The following is a 15,316-nucleotide window of genomic DNA, read 5'->3' as shown; positions in this document are numbered from 1 at the left end:
TTAGTTATTTTACTACTTATTCTCAACAAGTCTGGATAGAAGTTGCTTTATTGATATATTTTTTTCAAAGTATGAACACCCATATTAGGAGACATGGTCTTTTTTCCTCAACTGACTCAGCCAATCAATAATTATCATTAGTCAAATTCTAAAGTCTATATAGTAATTTATATTTTCCTCATACAATGAGTTTGTTTTATTTTGTATTTTTATTATTCTACCCTGTTCCAATATGTCTTTGTATTTTCTGTTTTCTGCGAACACACATTAACTGAGCGCATCATAAAGCTTCAGACGTTTCAGCAGTGGATGCTACTTTACGGTAAGTGTTACGACATAGCAACAGGCTAGGCTAACCAGCCGTGTAGGCCACGCTGATTTAGTCGCGGCTCGACTCGTACGTCTATATAAATACAGCTTGGGTCATACTAGGATATGTACAAATACTGGCCCACAAATCTCATCGCACCAGTTTACCTGCTGCTGCTGCTCCAGGGTTTAGCCTGGTCCGGACGACACACGCGGTCACTCCAGTCCCAGGTTTTATATTAACCACTTCATGAAATGGATGTTCAGTCCCATCACTTTTTGGAAGCATTTGTTTTAAAGAAACACCCTTTTTGCCCCCCCCCCCTTTCTTACAAATGAAAATAGCTTGAAAGAGGATTAACTGCGCAGTAAGAAAACATGCAATTTAAATATGGACCAAATGTGGATCGTCTCATCTCCACTTTCCAACACAAAGTCACGCCCTTGTTAATTGAAGTTGCAGCTAATGCTCATACCAAATACTCACAGGACACAAAAGGCTTCATTTGTTTTTCAGCAAACGTTTCGAGAGCCAAAGCATCAAAAACTCACTGGCTCCAACCTCTTTAATATGTTTACTAGTTTAGGTGTTGACCAACCTCCTCGTGGTGCCGCTGAGATGAACCTGCTGCTGTCAGAAGTAAACACGGGACAAGTAGTGACTTAATGTCTTTTATTAGTTTGCATTATTAACGCTGGGGCATGAAACTCACGTAGCTCACTGGAATGTGCAGAATTAAAAAGGAATGAGTCCAATATTTCTTGGCAACGAAACACTTTTTGGTGTTCGGCTTCACTTCCTGGGACAGATGGACTGCGATGGGAGCGAGCTACAGATCGCTCTGTGACCTAGTACTCCTCGCCTTCATCCTCCTCGCCAACGCTGTCGGTTCCCACCTCTTCGTAATCCTTCTCCAGTGCAGCCATGTCCTCTCTGGCCTCTGAGAACTCTCCCTCTTCCATCCCCTCTCCCACGTACCAGTGGACGAAGGCCCTCTTGGCGTACATGAGGTCAAACTTGTGGTCGAGTCGAGCCCAGGCCTCTGCGATGGCGGTGGTGTTGCTCAGCATGCACACGGCCCTCTGCACCTTGGCCAGGTCTCCTCCGGGAACCACAGTGGGAGGCTGGTAGTTGATGCCCACCTTGAAGCCAGTGGGACACCAGTCCACAAACTGGATGCTGCGTTTCGTTTTGATGGTGGCGATGGCGGAGTTGACATCTTTGGGCACCACATCGCCACGGTACAGGAGACAGCAGGCCATGTACTTGCCGTGGCGAGGGTCGCATTTCACCATCTGATTGGCTGGCTCGAAGCAGGCGTTGGTGATATCAGCCACTGATAACTGCTCGTGATAGGCCTTCTCTGCTGAGATAACTGGGGCGTAGGTTGCCAGTGGGAAGTGGATACGTGGGTAGGGCACCAGGTTGGTCTGGAACTCCGTCAGGTCCACGTTCAAGGCGCCGTCGAAGCGCAGGGAGGCTGTGATGGAGGAGACGATCTGTCCAATCAGCCTGTTGAGGTTGGTGTAGGAGGGACGCTCGATGTCCAGGTTCCTGCGGCAGATGTCATAGATGGCCTCGTTGTCCACCATGAAGGCGCAGTCAGAGTGCTCCAGGGTGGTGTGGGTGGTCAGGATGGAGTTGTAGGGCTCCACCACGGCCGTGGACACCTGGGGGGCGGGGTAAACAGCAAACTCCAGTTTGGACTTTTTGCCGTAGTCGACAGAGAGACGCTCCATCAGCAGAGAGGTGAAGCCAGAGCCGGTTCCTCCTCCGAAGGAGTGGAAGATGAGGAATCCTTGGAGCCCTGTGCACTGGTCAGCCTGAAAAGTTAAGCAGAAGGATTGTTGATATATTTGAACGTAAACAAAAAACGCACACCTCCCTCGAGAACTGCCACCAGATGCTGATTGGCTGAACAATGGTGTGGAAGGTCTGTACGGTTTCCCCATTAACAAACGCCACACATCACACATCCTGAGGATCTTGAGCTCACCAGCTTGCGTGTCCTGTCGAGAACGAGGTCGATGATCTCTTTGCCGACTGTGTAGTGACCGCGGGCGTAGTTGTTGGCTGCGTCCTCCTTACCGGTGATCAGCTGCTCGGGGTGGAAAAGCTGGCGGTAGGTTCCAGTTCGTACTTCATCTGAGGTAGAACGAGAAAACGGACTTACAGTGATGCGCTAATCAACAGGTGTCCACAGGAGCTTTCTCAAACTCAAAGTTAGCACCAAATACAAGATCTGTAATATTGTGTGTGCATTAAAGAAATGACTCCCCCACAATGAAAGGCAGCAGCGGACTCTTATTTAATTTTTACCTATGACCGTTGGCTCCAAGTCCACAAAGATGGCCCTGGGAACGTGTTTGCCGGCTCCAGTCTCACTGAAGAAGGTGTTGAAGGAGTCGTCTCCCCCTCCCATGGTCTTGCCGCTGGGCATCTGACCGTCCGGCTGGATTCCATGCTCCAGGCAGTAAAGCTCCCAGCAGGCATTGCCCATCTGGACGCCGGCCTGGCCGACATGCATTGAAATACACTCACGCTGTAGAGAAAAGAGAAAGAAATCTCATTTAGAGGCAATATAGTATTTGTAAATATTTGTTAGAGTAAATGTTCACCTCTCATATAAAGATACACTTCGCATTTTGAAAGTTCCTGCTCTGTATCAATCAGCTCGTCCTCTGCAGTGCAGACACTGACCCAGAGCCTCTACACGAGATGGCCTGGTTTTATTATAAAAAGAAACGCCACAGCACAATCGTGATGATATTTAGTATTAATTTTACATGTATTAATAATCATGCAGTTATTCTTGCTTCATGCGTTCACTGTAGTTCTCCCGGTTTAATCGGTTTGCAGCTTAATAGGGTTGAAAGTTTTCCTAATCAACATCCCTCATAAAACAAATATTTTTTGTGTGTTAAATGTCCGAAGTGCAGCCATTGATAAATTACATAAAATCAGTTGCAGTTTAATTTTACATTGATCAATTAATCGACTGATCAATCAAGAAAACAGGCTGAAAGCAGCAGTACAATACTGAACTTAGTGAACAGATGACGACTCAAGTCTTTTATTTGTATATTGTTGTTTTTGGTCTTTTTTAAAGCTTAAGCATGTTTATATGCAAGTGTATGGTTGTATCTGCAAATGTGCATTAATGTACAGCTGCACAGATCTGGTGAAGAATCATTAACATTGCCATATTTGAGTGAATACTTAAAAAAAAAAATTTGACAGTCACTCCCTTCTGCCCCCTTGGACCTCATTTCAGTCAGTCAATTTAAAAAAACATTTTGTAATGAAAGAAAATTGTAACAGTAAATTAACAGCTGTGTGAGAGAACAAAATAATGTAGAATCATGATTTAGATTTCTTTTTTTATTCAAAACTCCAACACAAATTGTCACAGCCTTAAATTTTTAGGGACGCCATCATAAATGTTTAGATCAATCTATGAGTCAACTACTAAATTAATCTGCAACTATTTTCATAGTCGATTTTAGTCATTTAAAAAAAAAAAGAATCTAGCTTCTTAAACGTGAATATTTTCTGGTGTCTTTGACAGTAAACTCAATTTGGATTGTGAACAAAGCAAGAAATTGGAGGTACGTCATCTTTGGCTTTGGAAAATTGCCATTGTGCACCATTCATCTTGTGGACCACATAACTACTCCAGTGGTCTAGAAATTGAACAATAACAGTTAGTTGCAGCTTTTAAACTAATTTTCATTATAATCTTTATTAAAATCCAGTGTCATTCATGCACTTTCAAACACTGCACACTCGGCGGGAGTCTTTCTAAAATCCCTCGCCTCGGGCCATGATATCTTTAGGCCTGATGAATTGTGTGTGCTGAGTCACATACAGCGGCTTACTGCAGACCTGTGGTGGGTCAACTCTCCTGCCCCTCCCGACCAGAGGAGCAGCAGCAGATCAGTAAAAGACACCCAACAGGGAGGAGAGAGGGGGAAAAACACAGACAGGAAGAGGCTCCCGTCCCTCCCTGCCCCCACACTGCTGCTGCTGCCGCCGCTTCTGCAGCAAAGCCCTACCTTTGTGTGGCGTTCACGGACAGGGCGTTATCTGATGGCGTCTGTGCACAATCGGCCACATGCGCACACGGTTTTCTACCGACTAACGTTCCTGAAACGACTTATTTTAACATCAGTAAGACGTTATTTATTCAACGAGTACGACGTTATTTGTAAGATTGGCGTAAGATAAAACCGACGCGTTTAATTGTAATTTTAGCGCTCATTTTTTATTTGAAACTGCGCCAGTAACGTAAACGTAGTTTGTCCCCGTTACACGATATTAACGTTAAGAAACACACAGGGGATCGTGAACACAGCCACATATAACATAACGTCGGAGCCTTAACGTTATATGAACATTTGAATCAAAACTGAATATTTAACTATAAACATTGCGCTCTTTTAACACCAGCGACAACCTGATTCTTACTCACTTTTTTTAAAACCCGAGTACGAGTTTTTAAACGCATTTACGGATCAATACTCACCATTTTCTGACTGTTTTTCTCCTTCTTGCCGACGTTGAAGAATCGGTTGCTGAAGGCAGTACTGAGGGGAGACGGCGGAGAGCGGGTGTTATTTATACTTTCTCGAGGAGGCGGGGCCAGAGTGACGATTTGAGTTTCTACTCGGCGGGAGCGAACGTTAGGCGCTGCTGCGTTCAGGTTCGGCCCGGAATATTCCACTTCGTAGAGTTTAGCTGCGTCACCCGATGGAAATTTGAATCGTTTATCTTCTATTGGAGGCAGGGCAGATGCTATAGCCCTAATAATTTGTGCCTCTTATATAATCATAATTCACACGTTTAAGACTTCTGTATTTATGATGTGAAACGAATTCTAGACGCATCCGAAATCAATGTAAGGAGACCACGTGTTGCAAACATACAGACAAAGCTGCGTGACTCCATTAACATGCAGAGAGAAGAGGAGAAAGGACAGGTTTTTGGGAGGAAAGGTGAGTTATGAGCATATACCGTATACATAAATAAATACATATAAAATGCAATATGGAGAGCCCTTTTTGAAGTGCAGGCACAGTTGTATTTAGTGTATGGTTGTATTTGTAAATGTGAGTATGAGTATCAATGAATGGGTGCAAAGATTTGTGATATAGAATGAATAAACATGGCCATATTTGTGTGAATAAAAAATAGTCCCTCCCTTCCCCCTCTGCCCCAATGGACATTATTTAAAAAAACAAAAACTATGGATGTCGAAGGACAACTTGTTTTTTTTTTATTCCGTTTGAATTGTGCTCTGAATTACAGAAATTATGTCAATTTAAAAGATCATTTTGTAAGTCACACGGGATGGAATTACACGAGCAACCTGTCTTGCTTGTTCTTTCGCTTCGCGGCTGATAAAAGGACCAGGAGTCACTGGATAAAACACATCAGGTGAGCTAACGTTACCATGTTGGTGTTGGCAAAGTATGTTGTGCTAGACGAGAGATGCAGTTCACTGAGCAGTTTCACACAAAACTAAATGCTACTACAATAAACCGCGACTAACTGAACTTGCAAAATGATCTTTATAATTGACAAATATCATATGTGTAGGAAGGCTAAACCAAAGTTAGCCGGCTCGGCTGGTGGAAGCATCTGGTGCGGCTTTCTCTATGGGCCGCCACCATGACCGAAGGAGGTGGGGTTAAAGGAAAAAATAGTGTGCTTGCATTTGTGGGGCCACACGATGCGTAAGATCCAGGTAATGTTATAGGTGGAAGTCACTGAGCAGCTTTTATAGGAATGAATGGAGCCCCGCCTCCAGCGCCATGTTCAGTTCTCTTTATACATCTGTGCTTGCATGAGGTTCTTACCTACAGTAGATGGCGGTTGGCACACCCCCACTTAGGAGAAGCAGACAGGTGTCCTGACATATAAGCGAAGCAATGTACTGCTCTGGACGGGGCAGCAGCAAAAGGTGTTTTAGCCACCTAAAAAAAAAAAAAAGCTCACCTTAAAAAAATCAGTATAAGTTTAAGTGTACGCTATATTTTGAATATATTCATCGCTTTACCTTGCCATAAAACAGCCCTTTATGACAGGAAACCAAAGCTGTTATAGCGCTTTCAACGAAGCCACCAGACTCCTTTTAAAAAAAAATTTAATTTTAGCTTGCAGAATGCAGGAGTTGTTTGTTTTGAACTATCCCTTTAAGTGATGCTTTTTTTATTCACTATTTTTAATAGTGTTATTTCAATTAACAGTGCGTTTGTTATTTGTATTGCTGCAAAGCATGAAAAGTTACACAGCAAATTTGACTAACTAAATAGTATCTTGTTTTCTAATCCAAATAACACAACTGAGACGTCAGCAGGACGTGCTGTTTAATTGCTAGAATACCCAGCTAAAACTATCACTACAGGCTCTATTTGTTGCACTTGAATTCACTAACAGTCTTATTTGTGATCCCACAACTTAGGAGAGAGACTGTAGGAGAAGCACCTGAAGGCAGCTTAACTCTAATACAGTGGCTCCACTATATGAAGGCTCTCTCTCATACAACAATAACACATTCATTCCATTTAATTTATAATTCATGACTAGTCAACCTCATTAAAGACATATAACTGAAATGTTTGCCAATAATTGGGTCATCAAGACCATATGACTGAGTTAAAATAATGAAAAGCTACAAGTGCTACAACACATTATTACCTCTTATTTATTCATGAAGACTGGACTCTGAAACCTATTCCTAACACCACCAAAGAATCCAGGTCTAATCCTGAGGTAATTTTGTTATATAAGGCCTTGCGCATGGCTGTGATGAGGAATTAGACTTGAATGATCAGTGCTTATCAAGGTAGTGAAGTGAGCTATTGATGAGCTATGCACTGTGATTGAGGGCTGTGTTGTGTTACACTGACAAAAAAAGTACACCAATGGAAACATGTCTTAAGTTTATTGGTTCAACACAGGGACACATTGGAAAGATGATATCTTGACACCGGATTCCTCATACTCTCCTTCGATATTGACGTGAATTTTGCAGATAATTTACAGCTTGACTTGTGTTAATAAAAATCTGTCAAACATAGAATATTCCTATAAAATTTGAGAACACATAACCGTCTGTTTAGCATAGAGTAGAAGTCTCAATGATTTTATCTGAACAATAAATATTCTGCAACAAAACTCTATAGTTTCTAATTCCCTGCTTCAATGGCAAGGCATTTGTAAACAGTGGGGTTCTCTATACCGTTCAATTGATCAGACACTTGTCTTGTTACACAGTGCAGCCAAACAGTGGCTATACAATGGTAAAGCAGAGTTCTGTTGTTATGCAGCATAGCATTGAAAGGAGGCAAAGATTAGGAGGAATTTTAGCACCTCTAGGCATGAATTTGCATTTTCACAGTAGCTATATGTCACAGTTCCTGCCAACCAGACCAGTTGATTTTCACACAAATAAAAATAACCTTGTTATTGAGGTGTACCTTTTCATTGGCTGGATTCCATTACATAATTAACATGTGTGGCAACAAAAGGCCTCAGTATGCTTCAAACAAAGTGCTTGTGGAATCGTCTAAGAGCCTCTGAAACCTGCCGTTCGTCAATTCTGGAAAATTTCCCCTTCACACAGCAACTGACATCACTTTTAACATATATACGTATAGAGCAACAACGTGAATGCCTTCCAGGAGAGACTCATTTGTGCTCTTTAGACACATTCTGCAATCTAGTTTGTTTGAAGCATCGTGACACCTAATAAGAACCCAGTCAATGGTGGTTTTGTTTGTTTATTTCAAACTTAATATTCCTCCCCCTCTTCCTCTCCTTCATCCCCAACGCTGTCGGTTCCCACCTCTTCATAATCCTTCTCCAGTGCAGCCATGTCCTCTCTGGCCTCTGAGAACTCTCCCTCTTCCATCCCCTCTCCCACGTACCAGTGGACGAAGGCCCTCTTGGCGTACATGAGGTCAAACTTGTGGTCGAGTCGAGCCCAGGCCTCTGCGATGGCGGTGGTGTTGCTCAGCATGCACACGGCCCTCTGCACCTTGGCCAGGTCTCCTCCAGGAACCACAGTGGGAGGCTGGTAGTTGATGCCCACCTTGAAGCCAGTGGGACACCAGTCCACAAACTGGATGGTGCGCTTGGTTTTGATGGTGGCGATGGCGGAGTTGACATCTTTGGGCACCACATCACCACGGTACAGGAGACAGCAGGCCATGTACTTGCCGTGGCGAGGGTCGCATTTCACCATCTGATTGGCTGGCTCGAAGCAGGCGTTGGTGATCTCTGCCACTGATAACTGCTCGTGATAGGCCTTCTCAGCTGAGATAACTGGGGCGTACGTTGCCAGTGGGAAGTGGATACGTGGGTAGGGCACCAGGTTGGTCTGGAACTCCGTCAGGTCCACGTTCAAGGCGCCGTCGAAGCGCAAGGAGGCTGTGATGGAGGAGACGATCTGTCCAATCAGCCTGTTGAGGTTGGTGTAAGTGGGACGCTCGATGTCCAGGTTCCTGCGGCAGATGTCATAGATGGCCTCGTTGTCCACCATGAAGGCGCAGTCAGAGTGCTCCAGGGTGGTGTGGGTGGTCAGGATGGCATTGTAGGGCTCCACCACAGCCGTGGACACCTGGGGGGCTGGATAGATGGCAAACTCCAGTTTGGACTTTTTGCCATAGTCAACAGAGAGACGCTCCATCAGCAGAGAGGTGAAGCCAGAGCCGGTTCCTCCTCCGAAGGAGTGGAAGATGAGGAATCCTTGGAGCCCTGTGCACTGGTCAGCCTGCAGGGAAACAATTAACCTTTACTCTGTCGCTGATCATACCTGAGCTCAAACACTGAAGTAATTGCAGGCAAACTCACCAGTTTACGAGTCCTGTCAAGAACCAGGTCGATGATCTCTTTGCCGATGGTGTAGTGGCCCCGAGCATAGTTGTTGGCTGCATCTTCCTTTCCAGTGATCAGCTGCTCAGGATGGAAGAGCTGGCGGTAAGTTCCTGTACGGACCTCATCTGTAAAATTGACAGTACAATCAAATGTCCGCAAACCAAATTCCTTGTTGAAAGAACCATTCCAATATTTCTGTATCCTAAATGTAACTGGAGCAAAGAAAACAATCATATGGAACTTGTGATCTTACCTATGACTGTTGGCTCCAAGTCCACAAAGACAGCCCTGGGAACATGTTTGCCAGCTCCAGTCTCACTGAAGAAGGTGTTGAAGGAGTCGTCTCCTCCTCCAATGGTCTTGTCACTGGGCATCTGACCGTCCGGCTGAATGCCATGTTCCAGGCAGTAGAGCTCCCAGCAGGCATTGCCTATCTGAGCTCCTGCTTGGCCAACATGGACAGATATACATTCACGCTGGAAGAACAAGAGGTTCAGATGTCAAGAACTTATTGCAGCTACTTGCACTCTTAAAGCTGGAGTAGACCGTTTATTTCAGAAGCATTTTCTCACACACAAAAAAAACAGTGCATGGTTGTCGCACAACTGCAATAAGCACAGCCAATCATTGGCTGGCCAACCTGCGTACACTCATGAATATATGTTTTGGGGAAGTGACTTTGGAGGGAGACCTGAAGGGAGGTGGTGGGATTTTTTTGGTTGGATACTTGCAAAATCCAGCAGTTGCTTGCTAGTTCTTCAATGGTGCCTAAAGTAAATAAACCAATAATCAGCTACCAGCGGATTGGATATTGGCTAGGAAAAACTAATCCATATGAAAAACAATGTAATTATTAAATAAATCAAATCAAAAACTTTATTACAGACTCAGGGTCCAAATCTTACCTACAACAATACATAAATAAATGCCCACAAACACACATTAGTGCATGAAAAACAACATAATAAATTATAGTTAGAAGAATTAAATTAAATTCAGACTTATTTTAAATCAGCTGTACCATTGTTTCTACATGTGGGATTGGTAGAGAGAAGTACTTAGCATTAGCTTGTTTGTCTAGACCACAAATACATGGTTCTGCTTTTAGTTACATTCATTTAGTCATGGCAGCCCACCAACTCCATTTTTAAATTTTTATTTCCAATTTTTATGTTACCTAACATAAGAATGAGTTCCATCTAGTGAGGTATACAACTTATAGATAAGAGATATTGGTATTGGGAGAAAAGGTTTGAACAGCGCATCCCAATCAGCAACATCAGATCAAGATCATGTGTTAAACCTAGTGCTAAGTAGGACTATCACAATAATTAACTTTTAGTTGAGGATTAATTATCATTCAAATGATTAACAATTTAATAGTTTTATTTATGTTCCTTTTAAGCCACACAGTGGTGCTCTTGTGTTTGAGTTTGCAATTTGGGCTAAATCCTTGTTAATTTATTTTCAAAAGTTAATATGCAACGGGGAAACACAAAGCTATGTTTCCATCCAAGCACAAAACTGTGCAGCTCCACTCTGCACTTGCAGCTACCCAGGGCCCCGAAAGTGACTGCGGTCAGCCCTGAAGGGACAAGCATGTATTTCTTTATTTTGCATTTCAGGTAACAAACAAATACAATATAATTGTAATCATTCATAGTACACCTGTATTAAACATTATATATTAAGAATAGAAGCAAGTATGACTATATTATAAAATGTAAATAGTATTAAATAGTTTTCAACTTCAAAACTTCCCTTGGTTGTGGAATTGAATGATTATGATAAATCAACGCGGTCAGTTCAAATAATCGCGATGAGGCACTCGTAATAACTGCGACAGGCGAAGTGCTAAGCTGTATTTTACTAGGAGAGGAGCTCTTACTCAATCCCATTGACACCTAGTAACTGAGCCAAGCTGGACTGATCCCGCCATTCAACATAGAGTTTGTCCAAAATTGGTTAGGAACATTTTAAAAAAGGCATGCATGTCTCTCTTTAGGTACGTTGGAGAAACTTTAAAATATCCCCTCCAAAACCAACTATTCAATAAAAGGATCCAACTGTACTACAGAATGACATGATACAATCACTTTGCAGCGAGAGTCTAACAGGTCTTCAACTTGCTTTTTACACCAAACAGAAAGAGTAGAATCGCTCATGTGTGGAACTTAACCATAAAATAAAGAGGTTCTTCTCACCATGATTTCGTTGTTTGAAGCGGCCCCTTGTTCACCTGAAAGGAGTGGCTGGGGATGTTGTGTCACGTACGAGTGCAGGGAGCTGCTTTATAGCGTAGCATCACTAGGCAACAGCATGGCATGTTGTGGTAACTGGAGGAGCTGGCGAAGCAAACACCATCTCCTTTGATGAAAGATGAGGAGGAGGAGCACAAAAAAGAAAACCAACTGGTATGCCCCCGTGCTCAGATCTGAGGAACAACAGCTGTTGTTACACAAATGAGTAACCAACAACAATGACCTGAGTGGCTCAATAACAGTTTTTTTCTCTCCTCCAATTTCACATTTTAGTTTTAAGGCACGTTAGTTGTTACTCTACAGTGAACAGGTAGGGGTTCAGACTTGCTCAAGGATGCTTAAACAGGCGGTTGTTTGCCTGCTGTTGAATCAAAATCATGACCTTTCAGACAAAAACAGGTTGTGTGCATGAAAAAAATACAATTCTAGTGGAGCACCATTTAAATGAAACTTGGTCCTGTTAACACGGCACATTTGGAGCCTCCATTTTCTTATCTTACAGAGGAAAGAAAGCAGACACCTCCCCAGGGTGACCTGAATAGGCTTTTGTTACAGATCACCGTTGCATCACCGCTTTGGTCGAGATTCATTTGCAATGCAAAGGTAGCCGGAGGCCACAGGATAACATTAGAGCACACTTCTCTCAAAGGCAGGTGGTATTTAAGATCAATGTTCTATTTGCCAGCAGGTTACAGTGCATCGATGTATGAGATAAGTAGTTCCACTTTTATTACCCCACGGAAAGAGAAAAGGAGCCTGGAAGTCACATTGAGTTGGCTGAATGCATGCAATAACTAAAGCTAGAGATTAACAAAGGATTATGATTTATCCAAAGGAATTTACCACAAGAGATTTAGACTAGTATTGTTTTTGACAGACTTTCACCAACTAGTGAATGGGTATGGGTTGATCAAAGTTCTTTAGATTTCAGAAGCACGGTTTCAATGAAAATACTTATTTTTTAACTGCCAAGCTACATTTGATATTATGTTTTTTTTTAGAACTTTACTTATCTGTATGTATATATACATGTTTTTATTTGACACTTGCTATTTAAACGTCTGTTTCCCATGCCAACAAAGCCCCATTGAATTGAATAGTGTTGTATGATAGTCTTGATGCTGTTCAGGAGCCCTTTCCTTCCTGACAACAGAACAAGTCTTGAGGAAATCCTTGTAAGTGATAGAAACTACTGTATTTATATCAACATACTCTATTGTTTGAGTTCAAATGGCTGTTAAATGTTTCACCTTTGCGTCTGAAGGTAACCCCGGAGACATAAAGACAAACTGCTTGCATCTGCCAAATAAGGATTTCCACAACACACTCCCACTTTTCCCTAGTTACCATTTTCTCATGCCTTGTTTGTGCCCTGATGTCAGCTGATCTGTGTGCATTTCACTCAGCGGCATGCTGGAGTACACATAGAGCTAGTCAGAGAAAGAGAGCGTCGGCACACAATGGGGAGGTCTTGATTCCAACATTCCTGCCAGGCCTCTCATTGTTACAAGACAGAGTTTGTGGCCTTTTCTAACCAATATTTGCCCAAATAAAACAGACAATCATTAGCAGTTTTGCTTTATTCTCCATGTAATATTGTGTAAAAACCAATACGTACTGGTACATTGTTGCAGTTTTGTGACAACTAAAATTGTGTCCTATAGTTTGAATACATTTAACACCTTGTGTTAAGCTCTTAGTACTCCTCCCCTTCCTCTCCTTCATCCCCAACGCTGTCGGTTCCCACCTCTTCATAATCCTTCTCCAGTGCAGCCATGTCCTCTCTGGCCTCTGAGAACTCTCCCTCTTCCATCCCCTCTCCCACGTACCAGTGGACGAAGGCCCTCTTGGCGTACATGAGGTCAAACTTGTGGTCGAGTCGAGCCCAGGCCTCTGCGATGGCGGTGGTGTTGCTCAGCATGCACACGGCCCTCTGCACCTTGGCCAGGTCTCCTCCAGGAACCACAGTGGGAGGCTGGTAGTTGATGCCCACCTTGAAGCCAGTGGGACACCAGTCTACAAACTGGATGGTGCGCTTGGTTTTAATGGTGGCGATCGCAGAATTCACCTCCTTGGGCACCACATCGCCACGGTACAGGAGACAGCAGGCCATGTACTTGCCGTGGCGAGGGTCGCATTTCACCATCTGATTGGCTGGCTCATAGCAGGCGTTGGTGATTTCAGCCACTGATAACTGCTCGTGATAGGCCTTCTCTGCTGAGATAACTGGGGCGTAGGTTGCCAGTGGGAAGTGGATACGTGGGTAGGGCACCAGATTGGTCTGGAACTCCGTCAGGTCCACATTCAAGGCGCCGTCGAAGCGCAAGGAGGCTGTGATGGAGGAGACGATCTGTCCAATCAGCCTGTTGAGGTTGGTGTAAGTGGGACGCTCGATGTCCAGGTTCCTGCGGCAGATGTCATAGATGGCCTCGTTGTCCACCATGAAGGCGCAGTCAGAGTGCTCCAGGGTGGTGTGGGTGGTCAGGATGGAGTTGTAGGGCTCCACCACGGCCGTGGACACCTGGGGGGCGGGGTAAACAGCAAACTCCAGTTTTGACTTTTTGCCGTAGTCGACAGAGAGACGCTCCATCAGCAGAGAGGTGAAGCCAGAGCCGGTTCCTCCTCCGAAGGAGTGGAAGATGAGGAATCCTTGGAGCCCTGTGCACTGGTCAGCCTGCAGGGAAACAATTAACCTTTACTCTGTCGCTGATCATACCTGAGCTCAAACACTGAAGTAATTGCAGGCAAACTCACCAGTTTACGAATCCTGTCAAGAACCAGGTCGATGATCTCTTTGCCGATGGTGTAGTGGCCCCGAGCATAGTTGTTGGCTGCATCTTCCTTTCCAGTGATCAGCTGCTCAGGATGGAAGAGCTGGCGGTAAGTTCCTGTACGGACCTCATCTGTAATCGGAAAGCCCCAAGGATACAACCAGTACTTCCCAAATCCTTTTCAACCTCCGCTACAAATCCGCATCAGAAAATAAACATCAGATCTTACCTATGACTGTTGGCTCCAAGTCCACAAAGACAGCCCTGGGAACATGTTTGCCAGCTCCAGTCTCACTGAAGAAGGTGTTGAAGGAGTCGTCTCCCCCTCCGATGGTCTTGTCACTGGGCATCTGACCGTCCGGCTGGATTCCATGCTCCAGGCAGTAGAGCTCCCAGCATGCATTGCCCATTTGGACACCAGCCTGACCAACATGAATAGAGAGGCATTCACGCTGGAAGAGCACAAAAAATGTAGTTAGAAAGGTCTTGAAATACCATTTCGGATTAAATCTGATTTGCAGAATGAGCTGCACTAACACATTTTTGAAATTACACTTTGTGGTTTATATTTGTACTTTGTGAGGTTTTTTTTGCTTGACAAGAAAGGAAAATTCTTGAAACTGCAGAAGCTTACCATGATTCTAAATTCCTGCTGCTGACATTGAGGATCTGCAGGGGAAATCTGTTGGCGGTGTGTCTGTTAGAATTTCTCCGGTACTTATAATTCCTCCCAACTCTATGGTAACAAGTGATGTTGTTTATTAACCAGGTTTAGAAGAGGTGAAAAGCCAATTATTCAGCTGTGGAACACATTTTGCAAACATGCTTCGCCACACATCAATAACTCTTCATTCTGCACCAAGATAATGTATAACCCTGACCCCCACACATGCCAGGCATGCAGAACTCTTTTCAGTCACAGGCAATGAAGCAAACGGCGCATTGTTTTAGTATTTGTGGAGTCCCCTGAGAGTAATGAACTCAAGGCTCTCTATGGAGATCTACGAGTCAGTCAAGGAAATTTAGTGAAATCCTAAAATATTTGTGTCCAGACTTAAGTAAATATTTAATAAATCCGTCTCTTAGCCTGTGAA

The 15,316-nt window shown here is 43.8% G+C and overlaps 3 protein-coding genes across 3 annotated transcripts; all 3 read right to left on the bottom strand.

Moving 5' to 3' along the window:
- Positions 1–965: 965 nt before the first annotated feature.
- LOC119900344 (tubulin alpha chain-like) lies at positions 966–4,979 on the bottom strand. The gene is made up of 4 exons (XM_038715203.1): positions 4,836–4,979; positions 2,630–2,852; positions 2,307–2,455; positions 966–2,133 (listed from the first exon to the last, which is right to left on the bottom strand). Exons 1-4 carry the CDS (start codon positions 4,836–4,838, stop codon positions 1,159–1,161), a joined length of 1,350 nt encoding a protein of 449 aa, XP_038571131.1. The 5' UTR covers positions 4,839–4,979; the 3' UTR covers positions 966–1,158.
- Positions 4,980–7,237: 2,258 nt separating this feature from the next.
- LOC119900336 (tubulin alpha-1A chain-like) lies at positions 7,238–11,412 on the bottom strand. The gene is made up of 4 exons (XM_038715191.1): positions 11,395–11,412; positions 9,444–9,666; positions 9,167–9,315; positions 7,238–9,086 (listed from the first exon to the last, which is right to left on the bottom strand). The coding sequence occupies exons 1-4, from the start codon at positions 11,395–11,397 to the stop codon at positions 8,106–8,108; spliced, it is 1,356 nt and encodes a 451-aa protein (XP_038571119.1). The 5' UTR covers positions 11,398–11,412; the 3' UTR covers positions 7,238–8,105.
- A 1,601-nt stretch (positions 11,413–13,013) lies between these two features.
- LOC119900328 (tubulin alpha-1A chain-like) lies at positions 13,014–14,647 on the bottom strand. Its single transcript, XM_038715180.1, has 3 exons — positions 14,452–14,647; positions 14,206–14,354; positions 13,014–14,125 (listed from the first exon to the last, which is right to left on the bottom strand). Exons 1-3 carry the CDS (start codon positions 14,630–14,632, stop codon positions 13,148–13,150), a joined length of 1,308 nt encoding a protein of 435 aa, XP_038571108.1. The 5' UTR covers positions 14,633–14,647; the 3' UTR covers positions 13,014–13,147.
- Between the last annotated feature and the right edge of the window lie 669 nt (positions 14,648–15,316).

This window comes from Micropterus salmoides, unplaced genomic scaffold (assembly GCF_014851395.1).
Source record: "Micropterus salmoides isolate LMB-PRFRI ecotype aquatic unplaced genomic scaffold, ASM1485139v1 Ms_hic_scaffold_1, whole genome shotgun sequence".
Lineage (NCBI taxonomy): Eukaryota > Metazoa > Chordata > Actinopteri > Centrarchiformes > Centrarchidae > Micropterus > Micropterus salmoides.
Note: the sequence above shows the minus strand (reverse complement) of the source record. Positions and strands in the feature narration are given on the sequence as shown.

What these genes read in the sequence shown, in the direction of transcription:
- LOC119900336 (XM_038715191.1), bottom strand. An exon ending in CTTGGAGCCAACAGTCATAG is followed by an intron (nt 9,316 to 9,443) that starts GTAAGATCACAA and finishes TCAATTTTACAG; the next exon opens with ATGAGGTCCGTACAGGAACT. An exon ending in TTGACAGGACTCGTAAACTG is followed by an intron (nt 9,087 to 9,166) that starts GTGAGTTTGCCT and finishes GTTTCCCTGCAG; the next exon opens with GCTGACCAGTGCACAGGGCT.
- LOC119900344 (XM_038715203.1), bottom strand. An exon ending in CTTGGAGCCAACGGTCATAG is followed by an intron (nt 2,456 to 2,629) that starts GTAAAAATTAAA and finishes GTTCTACCTCAG; the next exon opens with ATGAAGTACGAACTGGAACC. An exon ending in TCGACAGGACACGCAAGCTG is followed by an intron (nt 2,134 to 2,306) that starts GTGAGCTCAAGA and finishes TTAACTTTTCAG; the next exon opens with GCTGACCAGTGCACAGGGCT.
- LOC119900328 (XM_038715180.1), bottom strand. Translation starts at nt 14,632, where the DNA reads ATGGGCAATGCATGCTGGGAGCTCTACTGCCTGGAGCATGGAATCCAG. An exon ending in CTTGGAGCCAACAGTCATAG is followed by an intron (nt 14,355 to 14,451) that starts GTAAGATCTGAT and finishes TTCCGATTACAG; the next exon opens with ATGAGGTCCGTACAGGAACT. An exon ending in TTGACAGGATTCGTAAACTG is followed by an intron (nt 14,126 to 14,205) that starts GTGAGTTTGCCT and finishes GTTTCCCTGCAG; the next exon opens with GCTGACCAGTGCACAGGGCT.